General features: G+C 39.4%; 1 protein-coding gene across 24 annotated transcripts in view; it reads right to left on the reverse strand.

Moving 5' to 3' along the window:
• LOC132109885 (protocadherin gamma-A12-like) overlaps window positions 1–22,217 on the reverse strand; it is a 176,037-nt gene that overhangs the window by 99,103 nt on the left and 54,717 nt on the right. For 2 of the 24 annotated variants that reach the window (XM_059516330.1, XM_059516318.1), the window contains exon 1: window positions 8,966–11,329. The exons of 16 other annotated variants lie outside the window; for them this stretch is intronic. In XM_059516330.1, coding sequence (XP_059372313.1) covers window positions 8,966–11,314 — 2,349 coding nt within the window. In that variant the 5' untranslated portion in view covers window positions 11,315–11,329. Of the gene's footprint in view, window positions 1–4,979; window positions 7,509–8,965; window positions 11,330–13,344; window positions 15,894–16,977; window positions 19,489–22,217 lie in introns of those variants that run through there. 6 more of the 24 variants (XM_059516304.1, XM_059516323.1, XM_059516291.1 and 3 more) reach the window with 6 other exon arrangements.

Genomic DNA, 22,217 nt, shown 5'->3' on the forward strand with positions numbered 1-22,217 from the left:
GGATCAACTGCAGAGGCTTGACAGTACATGCAGGAAGGCCCGCCAGGAGAGCATTACAATAGTCCAGTCTGGAGAGAACAAGAGCTTGGACAAGAAGTTGGGTTGCTTGCTCTGACAGGAAGGGTCTAATCTTCCTAATGTTGTATAAGGCAAACCTGCAGGACCGGGTCGTTGTGGCAATGTAGTCTGTGAAGCTTAACTGATGATCCATCACAACTCCTAGGTTTCTGGCTGTCCTAGAAGGAGTAATGGTTGATGAGCCCAGCTGTATAGAGAAGTTGTGATGAAGCAATCGGTTAGCTGGAATCACCAGGAGTTCTGTCTTCGTAAGGTTACGAAGTAACTCTCTCCACCTTCAATACCACGACTTAGGTGCCCTTGAGCAAGGCATCGAACCCCCAACTGCTCCCCGGGCGCCGCAGCATAAATGGCTGCCCACTGCTCCGGGTGTGTGCTCACAGTGTGTGTGTGTGTTCACTGCTCTGTGTGTGTGTTCACTGCTCTGTGTGTGTGCATTTCGGATGGGTTAAATGCAGAGCACAAATTCTGAGTATGGGTCACCATACTTGGCTGAATGTCACTTCACTCACTTTTTCACTTTCACTTAAGCTGAAGGTGATGGTCATTCATCCAGCTAGAAATATCACTCAGACAGGTTGAGATTGCGAGCAGCTACCGTCGGGTCATCTGGCTGGAATGAGAAGTAGAGTTGGGTGTCATCAGCGTATAGCAGTGATAAGAAAAGCCATGCTTCTGAATGACAGATCCTAATGATGTCATGTAGATGGAGAAGAGAAGTGGTCCAAGTGGAAATTAAGAATTTCCAACCAACAGAAAATGTTACAAAACTGCCTGGAAGAGGATATGTGTCTATTTTGTCCTAATGCATGGTGAGAAGGAGAGTTCATTTTTTCATTTATTCATTTAGCTGACGCTTTTATCCAAAGCGAGTTACAATTGCTATATATGTCAGAGGTCACACGCCTCTGGAGCAACTAGGGGTTAAGTGTCTTGCTCAGGGACACATTGGTGTCTCACAGTGGATTCGAACCCGGGTCTCTCACACCATAGACATGTGTCTTATCCACTGCCCCAACACCACCCCAGAGTTTGAGTGGCTAAAGAATCGCCAAGGGTCACAGCTGGAGAATTGCAAAAAAAAGTTGAGTCTCTGGCTCAGAAAACCTTTAGAAAACAATTGTCAGACTGAACCTACATCAACACATGTTGTTTGGGAGGGTTACAAGACATATTCTCCTAGCTCATTCAAAAACAAACTAAAGCATATTCAGTTATCAGCCATGACTAGAATTTTAAATGTGAATGGCTTCTATGATCAGATGAAACTAAAAAATTAGCTTTTTAGCAGCAAACACTCAAGATGGGTTTGGTGAACACAGAGTAAAAAAGTACCCTATGTGTACAATGAAATATACTGCTGTATTTTTGATGTTGTGGGCCCATATTTCTGCTGGATGTCCTGGACATCTTGTTTAAATACATGGAATCATGGATTATATCAAATACCAACAGATAAAAAATCATTAAGTGACTGATTCTGTTAGAAATCATAATGGGCCATGTTTGGATCTTCCAACCGTACAATAACCCAAACACAAACCCGCAAAAATAACACAGAAATGGGTCACTGAGCTCAAAACCAAGCTTCTGCTATAGCCATTCCAGTCCTCTGACCTGAACCCTATAGAAAATGAGAGGAGTGAACTGAAGAAGAGAAGCACCAGCATGGAGCTGGGAATCTAAAGGGTCTGGAGTGATTCTGGATGAAGAAATGGTCTCTGATCTCTTGTGAGGTGTTCTCTAACCTCATAAGGCATTATAGGAGAAAATTTAGACCTGTTAAACTGGCAAATGGAGGTTTGAAAAAGTATTGAATAAAAGGGTGTCATTAATTGTGGCCAATGTGTACTAGAGAAAAACATTTATTTCATAATGATATTTCCCCACATTTTAAATTCTTATTATCCAATGAAAGGATACATTTTTGTGAATTTTTCAAATAAAAGACCAAAAGGATTAACAATGCAGACAAATTTTCACAGCCTTCTTTGATCATATTTACCAAGGGTGCCGATATATTTGGCCACGACTGTATGCAGAATTAAAACTGAACATTTTCACCTCATGCTATATCAATAAACATGTCTTCTTAAAATCTATGTATGAGCCTTGTGATGGACTGACCATTCATGTAGGGAGTTTTCCCACCTGTGGCTCAAGATGCTGGATTAGGCTCCAGCAATACATTACCCTAATAAGGACAATAAGGTTTAAATAATATTATGGATGGATGGATGGATGACTGCTTAAAAGTTTTATTTAAAGACGTAGTTCACAACTACGAAGGCATTTTTCAAATTATGTAAAATTTTCAAAACAAAAAGAAAAAAATTATAAATATATAGAATGCAATTGACCTTAAATTACTGGGCTAACAGTACTCAACATCCCACTTTCAAATGTGGTGGGGATATACAATTTCATAAAAACTTAAATGGACAATTTACATAAACAAGGCCCATTTAAAATTTTAAGAACAAAATCTGGTTTAAAAACAAAGAACAAAATAAAAAATATTTGATGTAAATACAAAATAACATAAATAAAATAACACAACTTACCAAAGGACATTTGGCTCAAATTACCCAACACTCTACATCTCTACCATTTTAACAAACTTGTGTCATCCAGCAGTTTAGAAAACATTGTGCTTCTATTATAACATCCTAAAGCACAAAGACATTAATTTTTTTTTCAGATTTGTCTGTAATTGTTTAGATGCAAGAAGCATGAGCCCTTGAACATAAAAAAATCACTTTGAACAGCAAAAATGTATTTATTGAGAAAAACTATCCAGTGTTACATATCTGTGCATTGCAAAAATTTAGTTGCTCATTTGAAGGTGAAATTAGAATCCATCTGTTAGGAGGTGTTTTTATTCAGTGGACTAATTATCAAAGTGTCAATGCCTTCCCAGTTTAATTTAAAAAACAGGGATCTATCAAAGTCTGATCATGTTTATGGAAATAAAAAATGGCAAAAACAAAGGATATCTCCATGGACCTCAGACACCCCTGCATGTAAGAGTCTGCAAGGAATTCAGGGTAACCTCTCAGTAACTAAAGGGCTTTCTCACATTGGCTAATGTTAATTTTCATGAGTCCACCATAAGGAGACTACTGAAAAGCAATGGTGTGCATGGCAGAATTGCAAGGAGAAAGCCACTGCTCTCCAAAAAGAAAATTGCTCCCCGTCTGCATTTTTCCCACCGCATTCAAGCAGGCCCTGATAACCACACTGCTCACCAAACCTACATTAAACACAACAATTGCAGATAGCTACAGACCTGTCTCTCTCCTTCCATTCATAGCAAAAACACTTGAATGAATTGTTTACAACTCAACCTGGTAAAGACTGAGCTTCTTGTCTTCCCTGCCACTCCAACTCTACAGCATGATTTCACCGTCCAGTTAGGTTCAGCACCTCTCTTTATCTCCCTGCACTGGCTCCTGGGTGCAGCTTGCATCAAATTCAAGACATTGAAGCTTGACCCCTCCACTCACTTTTGAGGATCTACATCCCTTCCAGAATCTGATATCTATCAGTGAGCAATGCTTCGTGGTGTTATCACATAGTGGCACAAATGAACTTTCAAGAACTTTTTCATTTATCATTCCTGGCTGGTGGAATGAACTTCCCACCACTATCCAGAATGCTGAATCCCTGACAACTTTCAAGCGACACCTGAAAACTCATCTCTTTTGTCACCATTTGACTTCATCTTAAAAAAAAAAATAATAATAATAAAAAAAATAATAATAATAATTAACTTTTCTTAATCGCTCCCTGTCTAGTTTAATCTGATGCATGAAACTTTATATTACAAGCACTTCCTGAATTTCTTTGCCTCTTAATGACGAATCACTTATTGTATTCATCAATTGTAAGTCACTTTGGATAAAAGCGTCTGCTGAACTGATAAATGTAAATGTAATGAAATGCCCGCAGCTTACTAAAGATCAAGGGCTAGCCAGAGGTCTATTGGAGAAAAGTTTTGTGGACAGATGAGATCAAAAATAGAACTTTTTGGTTTGGATGAGAAGTGTTATGTTTGGAAAAAGGAAAACACTGCATGCCAGCATATGAAACATTGTGGTAGTATCATGGTTTGGCCCTGTTTTACTGAATCGGGGCCAGGACAACTTGCCATCATTGATGAAACATTGAATTCTGAATGCAGCAAATTCTAAAAGAAAACATCAAGACATCTGTTTGAGAACTGAATCTCAAGAGAAAACAGGTCATGGAACAAGATATCGCCCCAAGCATACAAGCATTTTTTACCAGAGAATGATTAAAGAAGTTAATGTTTTGGAATGGCCAATTCAAAGTCCAGACCTCAATCCAACTGAAATGTTGTGGAAGGACCTGAAACAAGCAGCTCATATGAGGAAACCCACCAACATCACAGAGTTGAAGTGGTTCTGTACTGAGGGGCTAAAACTCCTACAAGATTTTGTGCAGGACTTAGGAGCAGTTACAAGAAACTTTACCTGCAGTAATAGCTGCTAAATGGAGTAACACCAGATACTGAAAGCAAAGATGTGTAATAATGGCTAGTTTTTCCTCAGTAAATGAATTACAAAATGTATTTTTTTGCTTATCTGATGATATTCTGTGTCATAATTATGTAGAAATATCGAAAATTCTAAAGGCTTCACAAACTTTCAAGCAGGGCTGTACATTTTTAGTCACATCATCAATTTTAAGGATGTCTAGAATAAAGGGGTGACTCAACTTCCCCAGAGGCAATACTGTACATAACGATTGAACGAACTTAATGTAAACATTGCTAAATAGTTTCTGTTACATTTACTTAACCACGAAATCCCTTTTGAGCCAAAGCAATAATACAAACAACTGCCGAAAAGACGAACTGTTTAAAGATAAAAACATACCTGAGAAAGATTCTCTATTTCCTCGGCAAAAGCATTAAGATCATCGGCGGATTGAGACTTTTTCAGAGTCAGGTCAGCAGTCAGCGTGCCCTCATTATAAGATCTGACGAACTTGAAGTCACTAGTGCGCGAGCCCGTGGTCAGGTATGCGTCATAATTGTAAGTGCTGCGGAGAGTTCCCGCGCCCTCCACATCTGCGTAATTTGGAGGAAGATACGCACTGGGAATGGCTACAGCTCCATCAAACAACAGTCTGGGCTTTCTCCTGCGACAAAACCTCACGGCCAAGATGATGATGATGAAGGTCAGGAAGAAAGTGGAAACGGACACCAGCGCGATGATCAAATAAAACGTCATTTTGGAGCTGCTCTCGTCACGAGACAAGTCTTTCAGTTCTGGAACTTCAGCCAAGTTATCTGATATAAGTAAATACAATGCGCACGTGGCTGAAAGAGAGGGCTGTCCGTTATCTCTCACGGATACAATGAGGTTCTGTTTCATGCTGTCAGATTCAGAAATGTCCCGCTGCGTCCTGATCTCTCCGCTGTGGACACCGATAGTGAAAAGTCCCGGATCTGTCGCTTTAATAATGTGATACGAGAGCCAAGCGTTCTGGCCAGAATCCGCGTCCACGGCGATCACCTTGGAGACCAGGGAGCGCGCCTGTGCAGCTTTGGGTACCATCTCGGTCATGAAGGAGTTTCCTTCCGGAGAGGGGTATAATATCTGAGGGGAGTTGTCATTCTCATCCGTTATGAAGACACTCACGGTCACGTTACTGCTCAGAGGAGGAGAACCGTTGTCTCTGGCTAACACGAGAACTTTGAAACTTTTCAGCTGTTCGTAATCAAACGACCTCACGGCATGAATGACCCCGGTGTCTCCGTTAATGGATAGAAAGGAGGACACCGGTGCGCCACTGAGATCAGAGGACAACAGAGAATAAACTACAGTGCCATTCTGTCTCCAGTCCGGGTCTGTAGCTGACACTGAACAAATAGAGGAGCCAGGTTTATTATTTTCTTGCACATGAGCTCTGTAACTCTGCTCCTGAAATACAGGTGGATTATCATTCACGTCAGCTACAGTAAGGTGAATATTCTTAGTGGAAGATAAAGGCGGAGAGCCCTCATCAGTAGCAGTAATTGTAATATTATAATCAGAGAGCAGCTCGCGGTCTAATTCACCTGTGGTCACCAGAGAATAGTATTTTTTGATTGAAGGTAAGAGTTTAAATGGGACGTTTTGCTGAATGGAGCAGCGCACTTGTCCGTTATTCTCAGAGTCTCTGTCCTGTACATTAATGATGCCAACCTCTGTACCGGGTAACACATTCTCAGGAATAGGGCTATTCAGCGACTTAATTAATATAACTGGGGAATTATCATTGATGTCAGAAATCTCAATAACAACAGTTGCACGAGATACCATTCCCAGTCCATCCGTGGCTTGAATTGGAAGCTCAAATGATGACTCGTTCTCAAAGTCAAGAGCCCCTATTAATGTAATTTTGCCATTACCTGAGTCGATTGAAAAAAACACCATGTCACTTTCTGAAATATGGCCAAATTCATATGTCACTTCTCCATTTTGTCCCTCGTCAGCATCAGTAGCGCTCACTGTCACCACTACAGTATCTAGAGGAGAATTTTCAGGCAGACTGACTTTATAGACGGCCTGACTAAAGACTGGAGCATTATCATTAGCATCCAGCACAGTGACGTGTATGGCTACAGTACCTGATCTCGGTGGAGTCCCTCCGTCTACCGCAGTGAGAATTAATGTTACCTCTTTCTGCTGCTCACGATCTAACTCTTTATAAAGTACTAGCTCACCATACAACTTACCTGTTGTTATTGCAGCAACAGCCAATTCAAAATATTTATTCTGCCCTAAATTATACGTTTGAACAGAATTAGTCCCTATGTCTGCATCGTGAGCCTCCTCGAGCAAAAAACGAGCACCTTTTACAGCCGACTCGCTGATCTCAAATTTTATTATATCTTTTTTAAAGATAGGGGTATTGTCATTTACATCTTGAACGTTTACGTTAATGCGATGAGATTCAAGAGGATTTTCCAAAATCAGCTCCTGTTTTATAAAACACAAAGCTTTCTTTCCACAAAGACTCTCTCTGTCGATTCTCTCCGCTACGATCAGTTCTCCAGTATTCAGATTAATGTCGCAGTATCGTTTTGTGTTACCTTCAATATCAATGCGAGCCTTACGAGATGACATTCTGTTCACATCGAGTCCGAGATCCTTTGCTATATTTCCAATCACAGATCCGCGTTTCATTTCCTCTGGAAAAGAATAGCTCACGTCTCCATTAGCGGTGTGCAACACAATGGAGGCGAAGAGAAAAGCCCGCAGACTAAAAGAAACCAATAACATCCAGTTGTTATTCATTTTCTCTTGAGAATGATGAATATGTTTGATTGAATATATCTTGTCCCACAAAATACTCCGAGGTTTCAGCACAGAGGCCTTCAAAACGAATACTCCTGAACATGCATACTGCGTCAATAATAAGTGGCAGTACAAAAAGGAATGGCAATAATTCAGGGTGGAGAAATAACAATCACTTTACTTTGCAGGTGCACAGCGACACCGTGAGGATAAAAATCTGTCATTTTGTATTTTATGCTACAATACATGCACAATACTGAAATTTTATTTAATACTTTTTAACATTATACCTTTAAAATTGCCTAACTGTTTACCCCCCACCGCTCATTTTTGATATTTTACCTTTTTCAGAGAGACAATCTAGTTATCTAAAATATTTCCCCCATGTTTTACCGAGAAATACACTACCATTTCGAAATGACAGACACACCAAAAAGAAACGTCATATTTCAAGAGAACAATCGGCTAAAATTTACTAAATGACATGGGAGAAACAATTCTCTCTCACATTTTCCTAGTCATAAGCACTAGCTACAGTCAGTAAAATGACATCATCATAGAAAACAGCTAGGCTACATAGAGACAAGTAAAACAAACAAACACTTAACGTGGCTTAATTTACTGACAGTTGCACCGAAAGCCTAATTTAGCCTGCAAACTTACTGACAATAAAAAAACATCTACAAGCTAACTGATGAGCCCAGACTCTAAGCTCAAAACGATAAAAGTTGTCTCTATTCTTTTTTTTTCTATCAGAAAATGATAAATACAAGCAAAATTGGGTGTTAAAACAAAATTGTGTTTATTATCTGCAGCCCTTTATTTTAAACCTCAAACAAAGCTAACTTTTCACTGAACCACAAATAAAAAATTGTATAAACCATGTGCCAAAATTATTGTCACCCCTTGAAATTCTTACCAGTAACGGAATTATATTGCTATTCTAGTTTAATTTTTTCTCTGACTAGCGGCAGTGAATAATGATGAGGTACACAAATCAGGAAATGGCTCTGTGAAAATAAAAGATGAAAATGCCTAATTTCTAATTCTGTTAATAAAAGCCAGTGGATAATTTAGGTCAATAAGTAAATTAAATAAGCTGAACATCAAACACACGAAAAAAAAACTAAATATTGAATTATAATAATACATTTATTTTTAAAGTTTTTAATTTAAATGGCAAGGTTTTGGTTTTTGTAAATATTTTGAATGAAAGAACAAGATATTTAACGGTAAAAAAAAAAAAAAACTTCATCAATATTTAACTACTTAATTTAACTATAATAAATAAATAAATAAATAAATAAATAAATAAATAAATAAATACAGATTAAGCACAGAACCAAAAGTAATCATTTAAAGACAAGCAGCCAAACACCTCAACCCTCCCCCCACCCAAATAAATAAATAAAAAACTCTACTCAATACTTTTTTTCAGTTTGATAAATTTGTATTTCACTGTATCACTGCATGTCTTTTGTGTTTTATGGAAACACCTGAATATTTGAAGTAATCATAAATAAATAAATATAAACAGCAATCAGCTTTATAATGCACAATCATTATTTTAAGTGTACCTGGGAAGTTTCAGCTTCATTGCCAAGGTCATCCAGTATATTCTCAATAGACGGAGTCTTTTTCAGAGTCAGGTCAGCAGTCAGCGTGTCTTCATTATAAGATCTGACGAACTTGAAGTCACTAGTGCGCGAGCCCGTGGTCAGGTATGCGTCATAATTGTAAGTGCTGCGGAGAGTTCCCGCGCCCTCCACATCTGCGTAATTTGGAGGCAGATACGCGCTGGGAATGGCTACAGCTCCATCAAACAACAGTCTGGGCTTTCTCCTGCGACAAAACCTCACGGCCAGGATGATGATGATGAAGGTCAGGAAGAAAGTGGAAACGGACACCAGCGCGATGATCAAATAAAACGTAAGTTTGGAGCTGCTCTCGTCGCGAGACATGTCTTTCAGTTCTGGAACTTCAGCCAAATTATCTGATATAAGTAAATACAATGCGCACGTGGCTGAGAGAGAGGGCTGTCCGTTATCTCTCACGGACACAATGAGGTTCTGTTTCATGCTGTCCGATTCAGAAATGTCCCGCTGCGTCCTGATCTCTCCACTGTGGACACCGATAGTGAAAAGTCCCGGATCTGTCGCTTTAATAATGTGATACGAGAGCCACGCGTTCTGGCCAGAATCCGCGTCCACGGCGATCACCTTGGAGACCAGGGAGCGCGCCTCCGCAGCTTTGGGTACCATCTCGGTCATGAAGGAGTTTCCTTCCGGAGAGGGGTATAATATCTGAGGGGAGTTGTCATTCTCATCCGTTATGAAGACACTCACGGTCACGTTACTGTTCAGAGGAGGAGAACCGTTGTCTCTGGCTAACACGAGAACTTTGAAACTTTTCAACTGTTCGTAATCAAATGACCTCACGGCATGAATGACCCCGGTGTCTCCGTTAATGGATAGAAAGGAGGACACCGGTGCGCTACTGAGATCAGAGGACAACAGAGAATAAACTACAGTGCCATTCTGTCTCCAGTCCGGGTCTGTAGCTGATACTGAACAAATAGGGGAGCCCGGTTTGTTATTTTCTTGAACATGAGCTCTGTAACTCTGCTCCTGAAATACAGGTGGATTATCATTCACGTCAGCTACAGTCAGGTGAATATTCTTAGTGGAAGATAAAGGCGGAGAGCCCTCATCAGTAGCAGTAATTGTAATATTATAATCAGAGAGCAGCTCGCGGTCTAATTCACCTGCGGTCACCAGAGAATAGTAATTTTTGATTGAAGGTACGAGTTTAAATGGGACGTTTTGCTGAATGGAGCAGCGCACCTGTCCGTTATTCTCAGAGTCTCTGTCCTGCACATTAATGATGCCAACCTCTGTACCGGGTAACACATTCTCAGGAATAGGGGTATTCAAAGATTTATTAAAGATAACCGGTGCATTGTCATTAACATCTGTAATTTCTATTATTACCATTGAGTACGAGGTTAAACCTGCAGAATCTTTTGCTAAAACACGCAACTCATACACTGATTTTTCCTCAAAATCCGTTGATCCAATTAATGTCATATCTCCAGTGTTCCGATTCAGTAAGAATGAGGTCTTATCTTCTTCCGAAACATGACCAAATGCATACGTGACCTTTCCATTTTGTCCCTCGTCAGCATCAGTAGCACTCACTGTCACCACTACAGTATCTAGAGGAGAATTTTCAGGCAGACTGACTTTATAGACGGCCTGACTAAAGACTGGAGCATTATCATTAGCATCCAGCACAGTGACGTGTATGGCTACAGTACCTGATCTCGGTGGAGTCCCTCCGTCTACCGCAGTGAGAATTAATGTTACCTCTTTCTGCTGCTCACGATCCAGCTCTTTATTTAATACAAGTTCACAGTATTTCCCTGCTAAATCGTTTGATTTAACATATAAAACGAAATGATCATTGCTTTCCAATGTATACGACTGAACTGCATTGTTTCCTATATCCGGATCGTGCGCTTCCCCTAGTAAAAAACGTTCTCCTTTGTTCGCCGATTCCCTGATTTCCATTCTGATAACATCCTCGTCAAAATGCGGAGATTTATCATTTATGTCATCAATGTGTAAACTAATTCGATGCAATTCTAAAGGATTCTCAAGCATAAGTTCTTGTTTCAGAACGCATGAGATTTTCTTTCCACAAAGCCCCTCTCTGTCGATTCTCTCCGCTACGATCAGTTCTCCAGTATTCAGATTAATGTCGCAGTATCGTTTTCTGTTACCTTCGGTATCAATGCGAGCCTTACGAGATGACATTCTGTTCACATCGAGTCCGAGATCCTTTGCTATATTTCCAATCACAGATCCGCGTTTCATCTCCTCTGGAAAAGAATAGCTCACATCTCCATAAGCGGTGTGCGCCATCATAACACAAAAGCAGAACGATAGCTTTATAACAAATCCTGCGTTTCTCTTCATTCTTAAACTGTCTCATCCAGCTTGAAAAAAAAAAAAAAATAGTGCAGACCAAAAAGGTGCCAAAATCAGTGGAAGAACATCGAATTAGCAAATAAATAAAATATACAATGTCGACTGGTCTCTCTTGTCTGCAACACACAGCCTTTTATAAATGAGAAAGTGGGTGGGATAATAATATTGTCTTTGCTACAAAGGTATACAGCGACACCATGAGGCTGTAGGGAAGACTGACTGTATACTCTGTTAAACCATTTCCTCTATAAATACATGGTGTGCGGTTTACAGAAAACATATTTATCGTAGACTCTAAAAAATGCTGGGCAAAATACAACCCAGCGCTGGGTAAAATATGGGCAAACCTAGCTATTTGGTTGTTTTGTTTTGGGTTAAACATTTAACCCAACCGCTGGGTCAAAATAATCCAGTTACTAGGGTTGTCAATATTTCACCGAGCGCCGGGTTTTATTTAACCCAGCGTGTTTTTTTTTTTTTTATTATTATTTTTTTTTTTACAGTGTATATATATCGAGAGCTACTATATGCAGTAATGAGGTAAGCAAGTACAGTACTTCAGCACCAAAAACAGCAATATTAATGAATTTAAAATAAGTTATTACAGAGAGGCATTAAAGGTCCAGGAGAAATAGATATTTTGATATTGCTTGAAATTCCATCACGGTGTATGGATAAACTTAAATCCCTAATGGCAATCTCGCATACAAACAAAATGTATCATGAAAGGGAACAAAAGGTTAAATTATATTTCTGTGCAAAACACCACTAATTTACTTTTATGGCTATATATCTGAACATGAAAACAGGAGTTTGACAAGCACACATACTAGTTAAAAGAGAACCTATCACATTATGAATATATATATATATATATATATATAAGAATAAAACAAAGAACTAAATTCAGCAAAGGTTTTAAAATCTTAGAACAAATGGTGATTTAATGTTTACATTTCATTTTTGATGTCCATGTGTCAGGCAGGGCCCTTTATTATTCCTTTATATGTCTGGTGTAGAAGAATTTGACTGTAGTAGAACTTGACAATGACATCTAATGAAAAGTCTTCCCAGAAGAGCTGTTTTAGCAGCAAAAGGAGGGAATAATTCTTTCAAAAATAAACTTTCAGCAAGACACAAAAGCATTACAGAGGTCCTGCAGGGATGTTTGATGATGGTTGCAGATACACTGTTACAAAATGTATTGTTTCAGGTTTGGACTTTGTGAAGGCTAGGAAAGTTCTTCCCCACCAGAGTCTGTAACGTCATTCTATGGTAAACTAAGCTTTGTTTTCACTGTAATTACTATAGCATGACTAAATCTGTTAATCAGAAAGGTTTTTCTTTTTTTCTTTTTTTCATCAGGTTAGACAGATGTATGGTTGATTACTGAATTTGACTCATCTGACCTCATGAAATATTTGGAAATGTAACTATTCAATATATAAAACAGATTATCACATGCCCTAAAATATTTTATGGGTAAAGAAAAAAATTGATATAGTATGATGGACAATTAAAATAAAAAATAATTTTCTCTGATCATGATTTTCAAATCCTAAAATTGAACAACATTTCTAACTTTTAACAAAATGCAACTCTACTGCCCTGGCAAAAATGTGCACTTCTGTACCTGTGATTTCTACTTTTTCTGATAATCTAAATTGATTGTTAGTTAAAAATTGCTTATCTGAATATCATATTAATGGAAATATTTGTATTTATTTTTATTTGTTCCAGGAAACAGGTCTTCAGGAGAAGTGCAAAGTATTTATTTTTTTCCCTTACAAAATTAAAATAAACAAGAAAAAGAAAAGTTTGAGTAGACAAAAAATATAGGAGTAAAATTCTGACAAAAAACACTAATATGCTATTCACACTACATAGGACTCTAAAAACAAGGACATTTAAGCAAAGACGCCCAAAGAACCATGTAAATCTATTAAGGACGAAATGAAAATTCCTACCTCTGAAAAAGGAATGCTCACACCATCAAGCCCTTCAAAATCATCCACAGCGGACTGAGTCTTTTTCAGAGTCAGGTCAGTGGTCACTGTATCCTCATTATAAGATCTGACGAACTTGAAGTCACTAGTGCGCGAGCCCGTGGTCAGGTATGCGTCATAATTGTAAGTGCTGCGGAGAGTTCCCGCGCCCTCCACATCTGCGTAATTTGGAGGCAGATACGAGCTGGGAATGGCTACAGCTCCATCAAACAACAGTCTGGGCTTTCTCCTGCGACAAAACCTCACGGCCAGGATGATGATGATGAAGGTCAGGAAGAAAGTGGAAACGGACACCAGCGCGATGATCAAATAAAACGTCATTTTGGAGCTGCTCTCGTCACGAGACAAGTCTTTCAGTTCCGGAACTTCAGCCAAGTTATCTGATATAAGTAAATACAATGCGCACGTGGCTGAGAGAGAGGGCTGTCCGTTATCTCTCACGGACACAATGAGGTTCTGTTTCATGCTGTCAGATTCAGAAATGTCCCGCTGCGTCCTGATCTCTCCGCTGTGGACACCGATAGTGAAAAGTCCCGGATCTGTCGCTTTAATAATGTGATACGAGAGCCACGCGTTCTGGCCAGAATCCGCGTCCACGGCGATCACCTTGGAGACCAGGGAGCGCGCCTGCGCAGCTTTGGGTACCATCTCGGTCATGAAGGAGTTTCCTCCCGGAGAGGGGTATAATATCTGAGGGGAGTTGTCGTTCTCATCCGTTATTAAGACACTCACGGTCACGTTACTGCTCAGAGGAGGAGAACCGTTGTCTCTGGCTAACACGAACACTTTGAAAATTTTCAGCTGTTCGTAATCAAACGACCTCACGGCATGAATGACTCCGGTGTCTCCGTTAATGGATAGAAAGGAGGACACCGGTGCGCCACCGAGATCAGAGGACAACAGAGAATAAACTACAGTGCCATTCTGTCTCCAGTCCGGGTCTGTAGCTGATACTGAACAAATAGAGGAGCCAGGTTTGTTATTTTCTTGCACATGAGCTCTGTAACTCTGCTTCTGAAATACAGGTGGATTATCATTCACGTCAGCTACAGTCAGGTGAATATTCTTAGTGGAAGATAAAGGCGGAGAGCCCTCATCAGTAGCAGTAATTGTAATATTATAATCAGAGAGCAGCTCGCGGTCTAATTCACCTGTGGTCACCAGAGAATAGTAATTTTTGATTGAAGGTACGAGTTTAAATGGGACGTTTTGCTGAATGGAGCAGCGCACCTGTCCGTTATTCTCAGAGTCTCTGTCCTGCACATTAATGACGCCAACCTCTGTACCGGGTAACACATTCTCAGGAACAGGGCTATTTAAATACTTAATCACTATAATGGGGTCATTGTCATTGACATCTTTAATTTCTATGATTACTTTAGTGTCCGAAGAAAGACCAGAGCCATCCTTTCCCTCAACAAGCATTTCATACCTTAATGACATCTCAAAATCAACGGGGCCTTTAACTTTAATCTCCCCATTTTTTGGATCTAGAGAAAATAGTACGTTGGCATTTTTCGATATTCGACTAAACTCGTATGTGACTTCTCCGTTTTGTCCCTCGTCAGCATCAGTAGCGCTCACTGTCACCACTACAGTATCTAGAGGAGAATTTTCAGGCAGACTGACTTTATAGACGGCCTGACTAAAGACTGGAGCATTATCATTAGCATCCAGCACAGTGACGTGTATGGCTACAGTACCTGATCTCGGTGGAGACCCGCCGTCTACCGCAGTGAGAATTAATGTTACCTCTTTCTGCTGCTCACGATCCAACTCTCTTTCCAACACTAACTCAATATTCTTTCCACCATCCGCCTTTGTACTTACAGATAAAAGAAAATTGTCATTATTTTCAATTGTATAGCTTTGTACTCCATTACTTCCTATGTCTGCATCATGAGCCTCATTCAAGCGGAACCGAGCGCCTTTATCAGCACTCTCGCTTATCTCAAGCTTTATTACATCTTTAGGAAATGCTGGTGTATTGTCATTAATATCTTCTATTTGTATCGTCACACGATGCATCGCCAATGGGTGTTCTAGAACTAATTCGAAATTAAGAGCACAGGAAAGCCCCTCACTACAAATCTCCTCTCTGTCGATTATCTCCGCTACGATCAGTTCTCCAGTATTAAGATTAATGTCGCAGTATCGTTTTCTGTTACCTTCAGTATCAATGCGAGCCATACGAGATGACAGTCTGTTCACATCGAGCCCGAGATCCTTTGCTATATTTCCAATCACAGATCCGCGTTTCATCTCCTCTGGAAAAGAATAGCTCACGTCTCCATTAACGGTGTGCGCCATCAGCACGAAGAACCAAAAGGCAAAAATCTGACGATTAAGCCAAAAGCTTTGAAAATCCATTTGGAAATATGCTTTAGAAACACAAGATGCAATGCAAACCGTCAATCTGAATACGACAACTACAATAATACACAAAAGACTCTAAAAAACGTAGGCGTCGACAATTTTCCATAAAACGATCCAGAAGCACTGTTCATGACAGCACCAACAGGGTGGAGACAAGAAAAAAAATTCAATGATATTACAGGTGAACAGCGACTCTAAGTGTTTAAACAAGAAATCGCATATTCAGTGCTCTATAAGGAATAAGTTACGGTAGCATGACTGGACATCAGCGGTATGACTTCACAACAGCAAGAGTCTTTAATTTTGTTAACATTCTATCTTGGAGGATAAAGAAAACCAGTTTTTAGGGTAACGTTACTCCTAAAACCCACTGCTTCAGAGTTACAGGGTATTAGAGAGGGAAACGCGATTCACACATTACTTGAGCAGCACCATGGACAGCAACATTAAAAAATACATTTCCACACAAAAGTGCACACCACACACGTTTCAAACGTTTGTGCAATGAAGTCTATACCCAAATGAAGATACTAAAATAATGTCATATTAAGGACACCACGAAACATATGTGAAAACACTTGCTTTATCCTAAATATTAATAATAACAGATTTTCTCACTGATTTACTGAAAAATCAGAAAGAACCAAAGAAATTAAACGGACACTCAAATTAACATGCAAAGTTAAAATAAGTTCCACGATAGAAAAGTTCTGAAAACTCTCTAAATGATATGCAAATTATTTTAATCTGTTTGAAAACGAGGCATTAATAACAAATGGAAAAAGTTTTCACCCAAAGAATCTTGCAACATTCTACATATATAACCACTTTTACAAAGAAACATAAACCTAACCTCTAACACAGCTAATTTTGAAAAAAAATAAATAAATAAATGAAAAGTAAAGCTAATATATGAGAAAAATTCAAGAATAGTAAAAAGAAAAAAAAACAATGATAAAATTACAATTTAGTTCCACATCAGATCGTTAAAGGTCACTGAATACGAGAAAACACACATTACTTTCAAATACATTTAACAATAAATAAATAAAGGGGCAAATTCTTATTTTAAGACAGTTTAGAATCAGATTGGCTTGCGATACGTGACATTTTTAAGAGCCGGTTGCAAATCAAAGCGGTAAACTTTGAACACAAATAGACATTTAATACGGAAGCGTACACCATTAACTAAACGATAAAACACTTTGTTAGCCCTACCTGAAACGGATCTTTCATTTCCGCATCGAGTCCTTCAAGATCATCCACAGCGGACTGAGTCTTTTTCAGAGTCAGGTCAGCAGTCAGTGTATCCTCATTATAAGATCTGACGAACTTGAAGTCACTAGTGCGCGAGCCCGTGGTCAGGTATGCGTCATAATTGTAAGTGCTGCGGATAGTTCCCGCGCCCTCCACATCTGCGTAATTTGGAGGAAGATACGCGCTGGGAATGGCTACAGCTCCATCAAACAACAGTCTGGGCTTTCTCCTGCGACAAAACCTTACGGCCAAGAGGATGATGATGAAGGTCAGGAAGAAAGTGGAAACGGACACCAGCGCGATGATCAAATAAAACGTCAGTTTGGAGCTGCTCTCGTCACGAGACATGTCTTTCAGTTCTGGAACTTCAGCCAAGTTATCTGATATAAGTAAATACAATGCGCACGTGGCTGAGAGAGAGGGCTGTCCGTTATCTCTAACGGACACAATGAGGTTCTGTTTCATGCTGTCAGATTCAGAAATGTCCCGCTGCGTCCTGATCTCTCCGCTGTGGACACCGATAGTGAAAAGTCCCGGATCTGTCGCTTTAATAATGTGATACGAGAGCCAAGCGTTTTGTCCCGAATCCGCGTCCACGGCGATCACCTTGGAGACCAGGGAGCGCGCCTGGGCAGCTTTGGGTACCATCTCGGTCATGAAGGAGTTTCCTTCCGGAGAGGGGTATAATATCTGAGGGGAGTTGTCATTCTCATCCGTTATGAAGACACTCACGGTCACGTTACTGCTCAGAGGAGGAGAACCGTTGTCTCTGGCTAACACGAGCACTTTGAAACTTTTTAACTGTTCGTAATCAAACGACCTCACGGCATGAATGACTCCGGTGTCTCCGTTAATAGATAGAAAGGAGGACACCGGTGCGCCACTGAGATCAGAGGACAACAGAGAATAAACTACAGTGCCATTCTGTCTCCAGTCCGGGTCTGTAGCTGATACTGAACAAATAGAGGAGCCAGGTTTGTTATTTTCATGCACATGAGCTCTGTAACCCTGCTCCTGAAATACAGGTGGATTATCATTCACGTCAGCTACAGTCAGGTGAATATTCTTAGTGGAAGATAAAGGCGGAGAGCCCTCATCAGTAGCAGTAATTGTAATATTATAATCAGAGAGCAGCTCGCGGTCTAATTCACCTGTGGTCACTAGAGAATAGTAATTTTTGATTGAAGGTAGGAGTTTAAATGGGACGTTTTGCTGAATGGAGCAGCGCACCTGTCCGTTATTCTCAGAGTCTCGGTCCTGTACATTAATGACGCCAACCTCTGTACCGAGTAACACATTCTCAGGAATTGAGATTTTAACAGATTTACTTATTATTTTAGGGGCATTATCATTGACGTCAAAAATATCAATTAATACAGAACAATGACTGGCTAATCCTTGACCATCCTTGGCTTGAATTGGCAATTCAATCGAACTCTCATCCTCATAATCAATGAGCCCTGTTAATTTAATTTCTCCAGAAAACGAGTCGATAGAAAATGTGTCCATAAGGTGTTCTAATAAATTACCAAATTCATACGTCACTTCTCCATTTTGTCCCTCGTCAGCATCAGTAGCGCTCACTGTCACCACTACAGTATCTAGAGGAGAATTTTCAGGCAGACTGACTTTATAGACGGCCTGACTAAAGACTGGAGCATTATCATTAGCATCCAGCACAGTGACGTGTATGGCTACAGTACCTGATCTCGGTGGAGTCCCTCCGTCTACCGCAGTGAGAATGAATGTTACCTCCTGTTGTTGTTCACGATCTAACTCTTGTTTAAGAACTAACTCTCCATATTTTCTTCCATTTGCACGCGTTAGTACACTAAGAAGGAAGTGTTCGTTTTCTTGCAACATGTATGACTGCACTGCATTCAAACTAATATCTGCATCATGAGCCTCATCTAATAAGTAACGAGAACCTTTAAGTGCCGATTCCCGTATTTCAAATTTGATAAAACTTTGTTTAAACTGTGGTGAATGGTCATTTATATCCTGAACATTGAGAATAAATCGATGCAGCTCTAACGGATTTTCCAGCACGAGTTCCTGTTTAATAACACATGAAGCTTTCTTTCCACAAATCTGCTCTCTGTCGATTCTCTCCACTACGGTCAGTTCTCCAGTGTTCAAATTAATGTCACTGAATCGTTGTCGGTTATCTCCATTATCAATTCGTGCCTCTCGACTTGATAGTTTGTCTACACTGAGCCCGAGATCTTTTGCTATATTTCCAATCACAGATCCGTGTTTCAGCTCCTCCGGGAAAGAATAGCTCACGTCTCCATTAGCGGTGTGCGCCATCAGCACAACAAAGAAAAATCCAACCATTTCAGCAACAGCACAGAAGGTTTAGATATCTACGCGGAAACGAAGACAAAAGTAACCACGTTATCCACGTTTAATACAGAACTGAAACGACTGAATCTAGTTCGTAGTCGATAAAAGATAATTATAGATGAGGCAACGCTCATCATTGACGATTTCCTACAGCGAGCTGAGATGTCAGTATGACATCATGAACAGGGTGGACAGAAACAGTAATGTGAAGGTCAACGGTTGCACTGGTGAACAGCGACACTAAGAGTTCAATTTTAAAACTGCGAAAACATTTCTGATATTGAATATCTAAACTTGGATTTATGATTTATCCTGCACATTAAATTGGACTAACACACCTAAATATTTACTATTAATGTCCACCAGCCCATGGCCTCTTGTGTGGGCAGATAAAACACCATGCTTTTAGCCAATGCTGACCAGACCAGAGAAAAAAATCACTAGATGCTTTTGAAAATTTCTCACCATTTCCTTGGGAGGTTCTAAAACAGTAATTTTGTGCCAAACGGATGAGGCTACCAGATTGTTACAGACTAAAACTCTTCCCCCGTACGATAGCTGGGGGAGCAGCTAATGCCAGCGAGATAACAAGCACGCACCTTGTCCACCAGACCCTCCCAATTAAGCCTCTTATACTCTTCTTTTCCTAAAAATACCCCCATATACTTTAGCCCAGAACTTCCCCACCTGTAATCTACCTAGGAGTCTTGGACTACTAAAATCTGAATCACACCTTTTGTTCTCCAAGTTTAAAAAGAATGAAGTAGGACTAACCATATATTTTACTGATAAAAACCTACTTCTCACAAGAGCAACTTTCATTTTCTCATTTAAAATGGAACTCAACTTAGACTTTTCAAGACATTCCAAAGTTCATTTTAAACTCAAAGTTGAATAATACTTGACCAATTTCCCACCAAAGAATTACATTTCCATATCAGGTTTTTTCACTGTTCCATGTTTCCCAAAAATGTTTAATCTTGGAATAGCTTTAGATTGAAATGCCATTAAGAACTCTTATTTTTTTCTAGATATCAATGTGCAGTCAACAGTAATAAGCTTGTGATCAGAAAAAATATGTGGGGATAGTTGCTGTATGTAAAACTCTTCTTTTCACTTTGTTTGATACATACAATCTACACTGTAAATGATTTCTGTTGTTTACACAGTATTATACTGTTAATCTCAACAGTTTCTTGCTGTATAAGTTGTGTACAGTGTGTTACTGTAGATCTGGTTGTTTTCACACTATTATATTGTATTCTCAACAGTTGAGTACTGTGTACCCGGTTGACAGTATGTTACTGTAGAATTGCAATGCATTCTGGGAAATTATCAATTACTGTAAATCAAAATACAGCAGTGCAAACTGACCGCGAAAAACACCATAACAGAATTTTGCAGGTAAAACTGCTATTCCTACATAAAAAAAAACATTCAGGACTGGGTGTTATGTGTTACAAACACGCCAGGTTCCACCTCCACTCATTCACAATGCACGCCCTCACCTGAGTACTGAGCACATCCACCTGACCCTCATCATTACCTTATCACCTCGGCACCATAAATACCACACACACGCACTCAATCAGCATCCGGTCTCGTTCGCGACAAGGTCTTACCTGTATGCTAACTCAAAGGACTAACTCTTCCTCTACTTACCTCTCTCCAGGGATTCTCCGAAGATCAAGATCCCCAGTGTGCGTGTGTGTGGTCCACCTCCCTCCTCTGGCGTCTTCACCCAGCTCTCACGGATCCACTCATCACTCCACCCAACACTACCTGCTCCTCTGCTTGTGTCTATTAATAAACCCTTCTGTCTGTTACTCCTCAGCCTCCCGAGTGATCTGTAACACTATGCATTAACACTCTTGATTTCTGTCAGTGGGGGTTGCAAGAGAACGCACTTGAAAGAGTTTTTCCTGTAATGTCGGAAACATCGTGTCTTCTCTGCGACCTGGAAACGTGCTTCATCTGGTGAGTAATACATATTAATATTTTCATACATACAGACATTCAAGCTAATTCTAGCTAATAGATTTAATGTTAGTTTAGAATAGCTGACCTTTATTTCAATATTCAAGGTTTATACTCAACATTTTAGTGTATGTGTACAGTACTCTTTCAATGTAGTCTGCGACATTTTACTGTAAATTTATATACAGTAAATTTAAATACAGTTAAATACAGAATTATTTGTGTCTGAATTTGTATTTAGAAAAATCTTAAAAATGGTGGAAAAGGCCTGAAATAACCAAATGTTTGTGAAAAATTGAAGTCTGTTTTAAAATGTAATTCTGTTCCCTTCACAGTTTTCATTTAACAAATATGCTTTGTATAACTCACAGAATTTATATATATATATATATTAAATTATAATTGTAACATTTCTTTAAACGAGTAAAACAATACCTGATTTCTGAAAGACACACCGAAACAGTAGTGGGGTTATTTGATTTGCAGGTGTGCTGTGCTCATTTCATTCATGGAGTTTACACTCATTTGTGTTTCATAGGGCTGATTGAAATGGACAAAAACTATCTTGATAAAATGTTTCATATCAGTCATATCATATCAGTTTATATATTCATTTAATGTCTTTCCTGAGGTAAGTGTAAAATTGCTTTACATTATTGCTTTCTGTTTTGGCTACCAGATACATCACAATGTGAATTACTTTTTAACGGATTAGTTCACTTTCAACTGAAAATAATCACAGTCTGAGATATATTAATTAATATCCTGACGAATCCAAATTTTATAATGGCAGTGAGTGATACCAACGAGTATGAAGCTGATGAAACTGCTTCTATCCCATCATTTAAAGGTGTTGATAATGTGAGGTTTTTGATGAT

The sequence above is a fragment of the Carassius carassius genome, chromosome 29 (assembly GCF_963082965.1).
Source record: "Carassius carassius chromosome 29, fCarCar2.1, whole genome shotgun sequence".
In the NCBI taxonomy this organism is placed as follows: domain Eukaryota; kingdom Metazoa; phylum Chordata; class Actinopteri; order Cypriniformes; family Cyprinidae; genus Carassius; species Carassius carassius.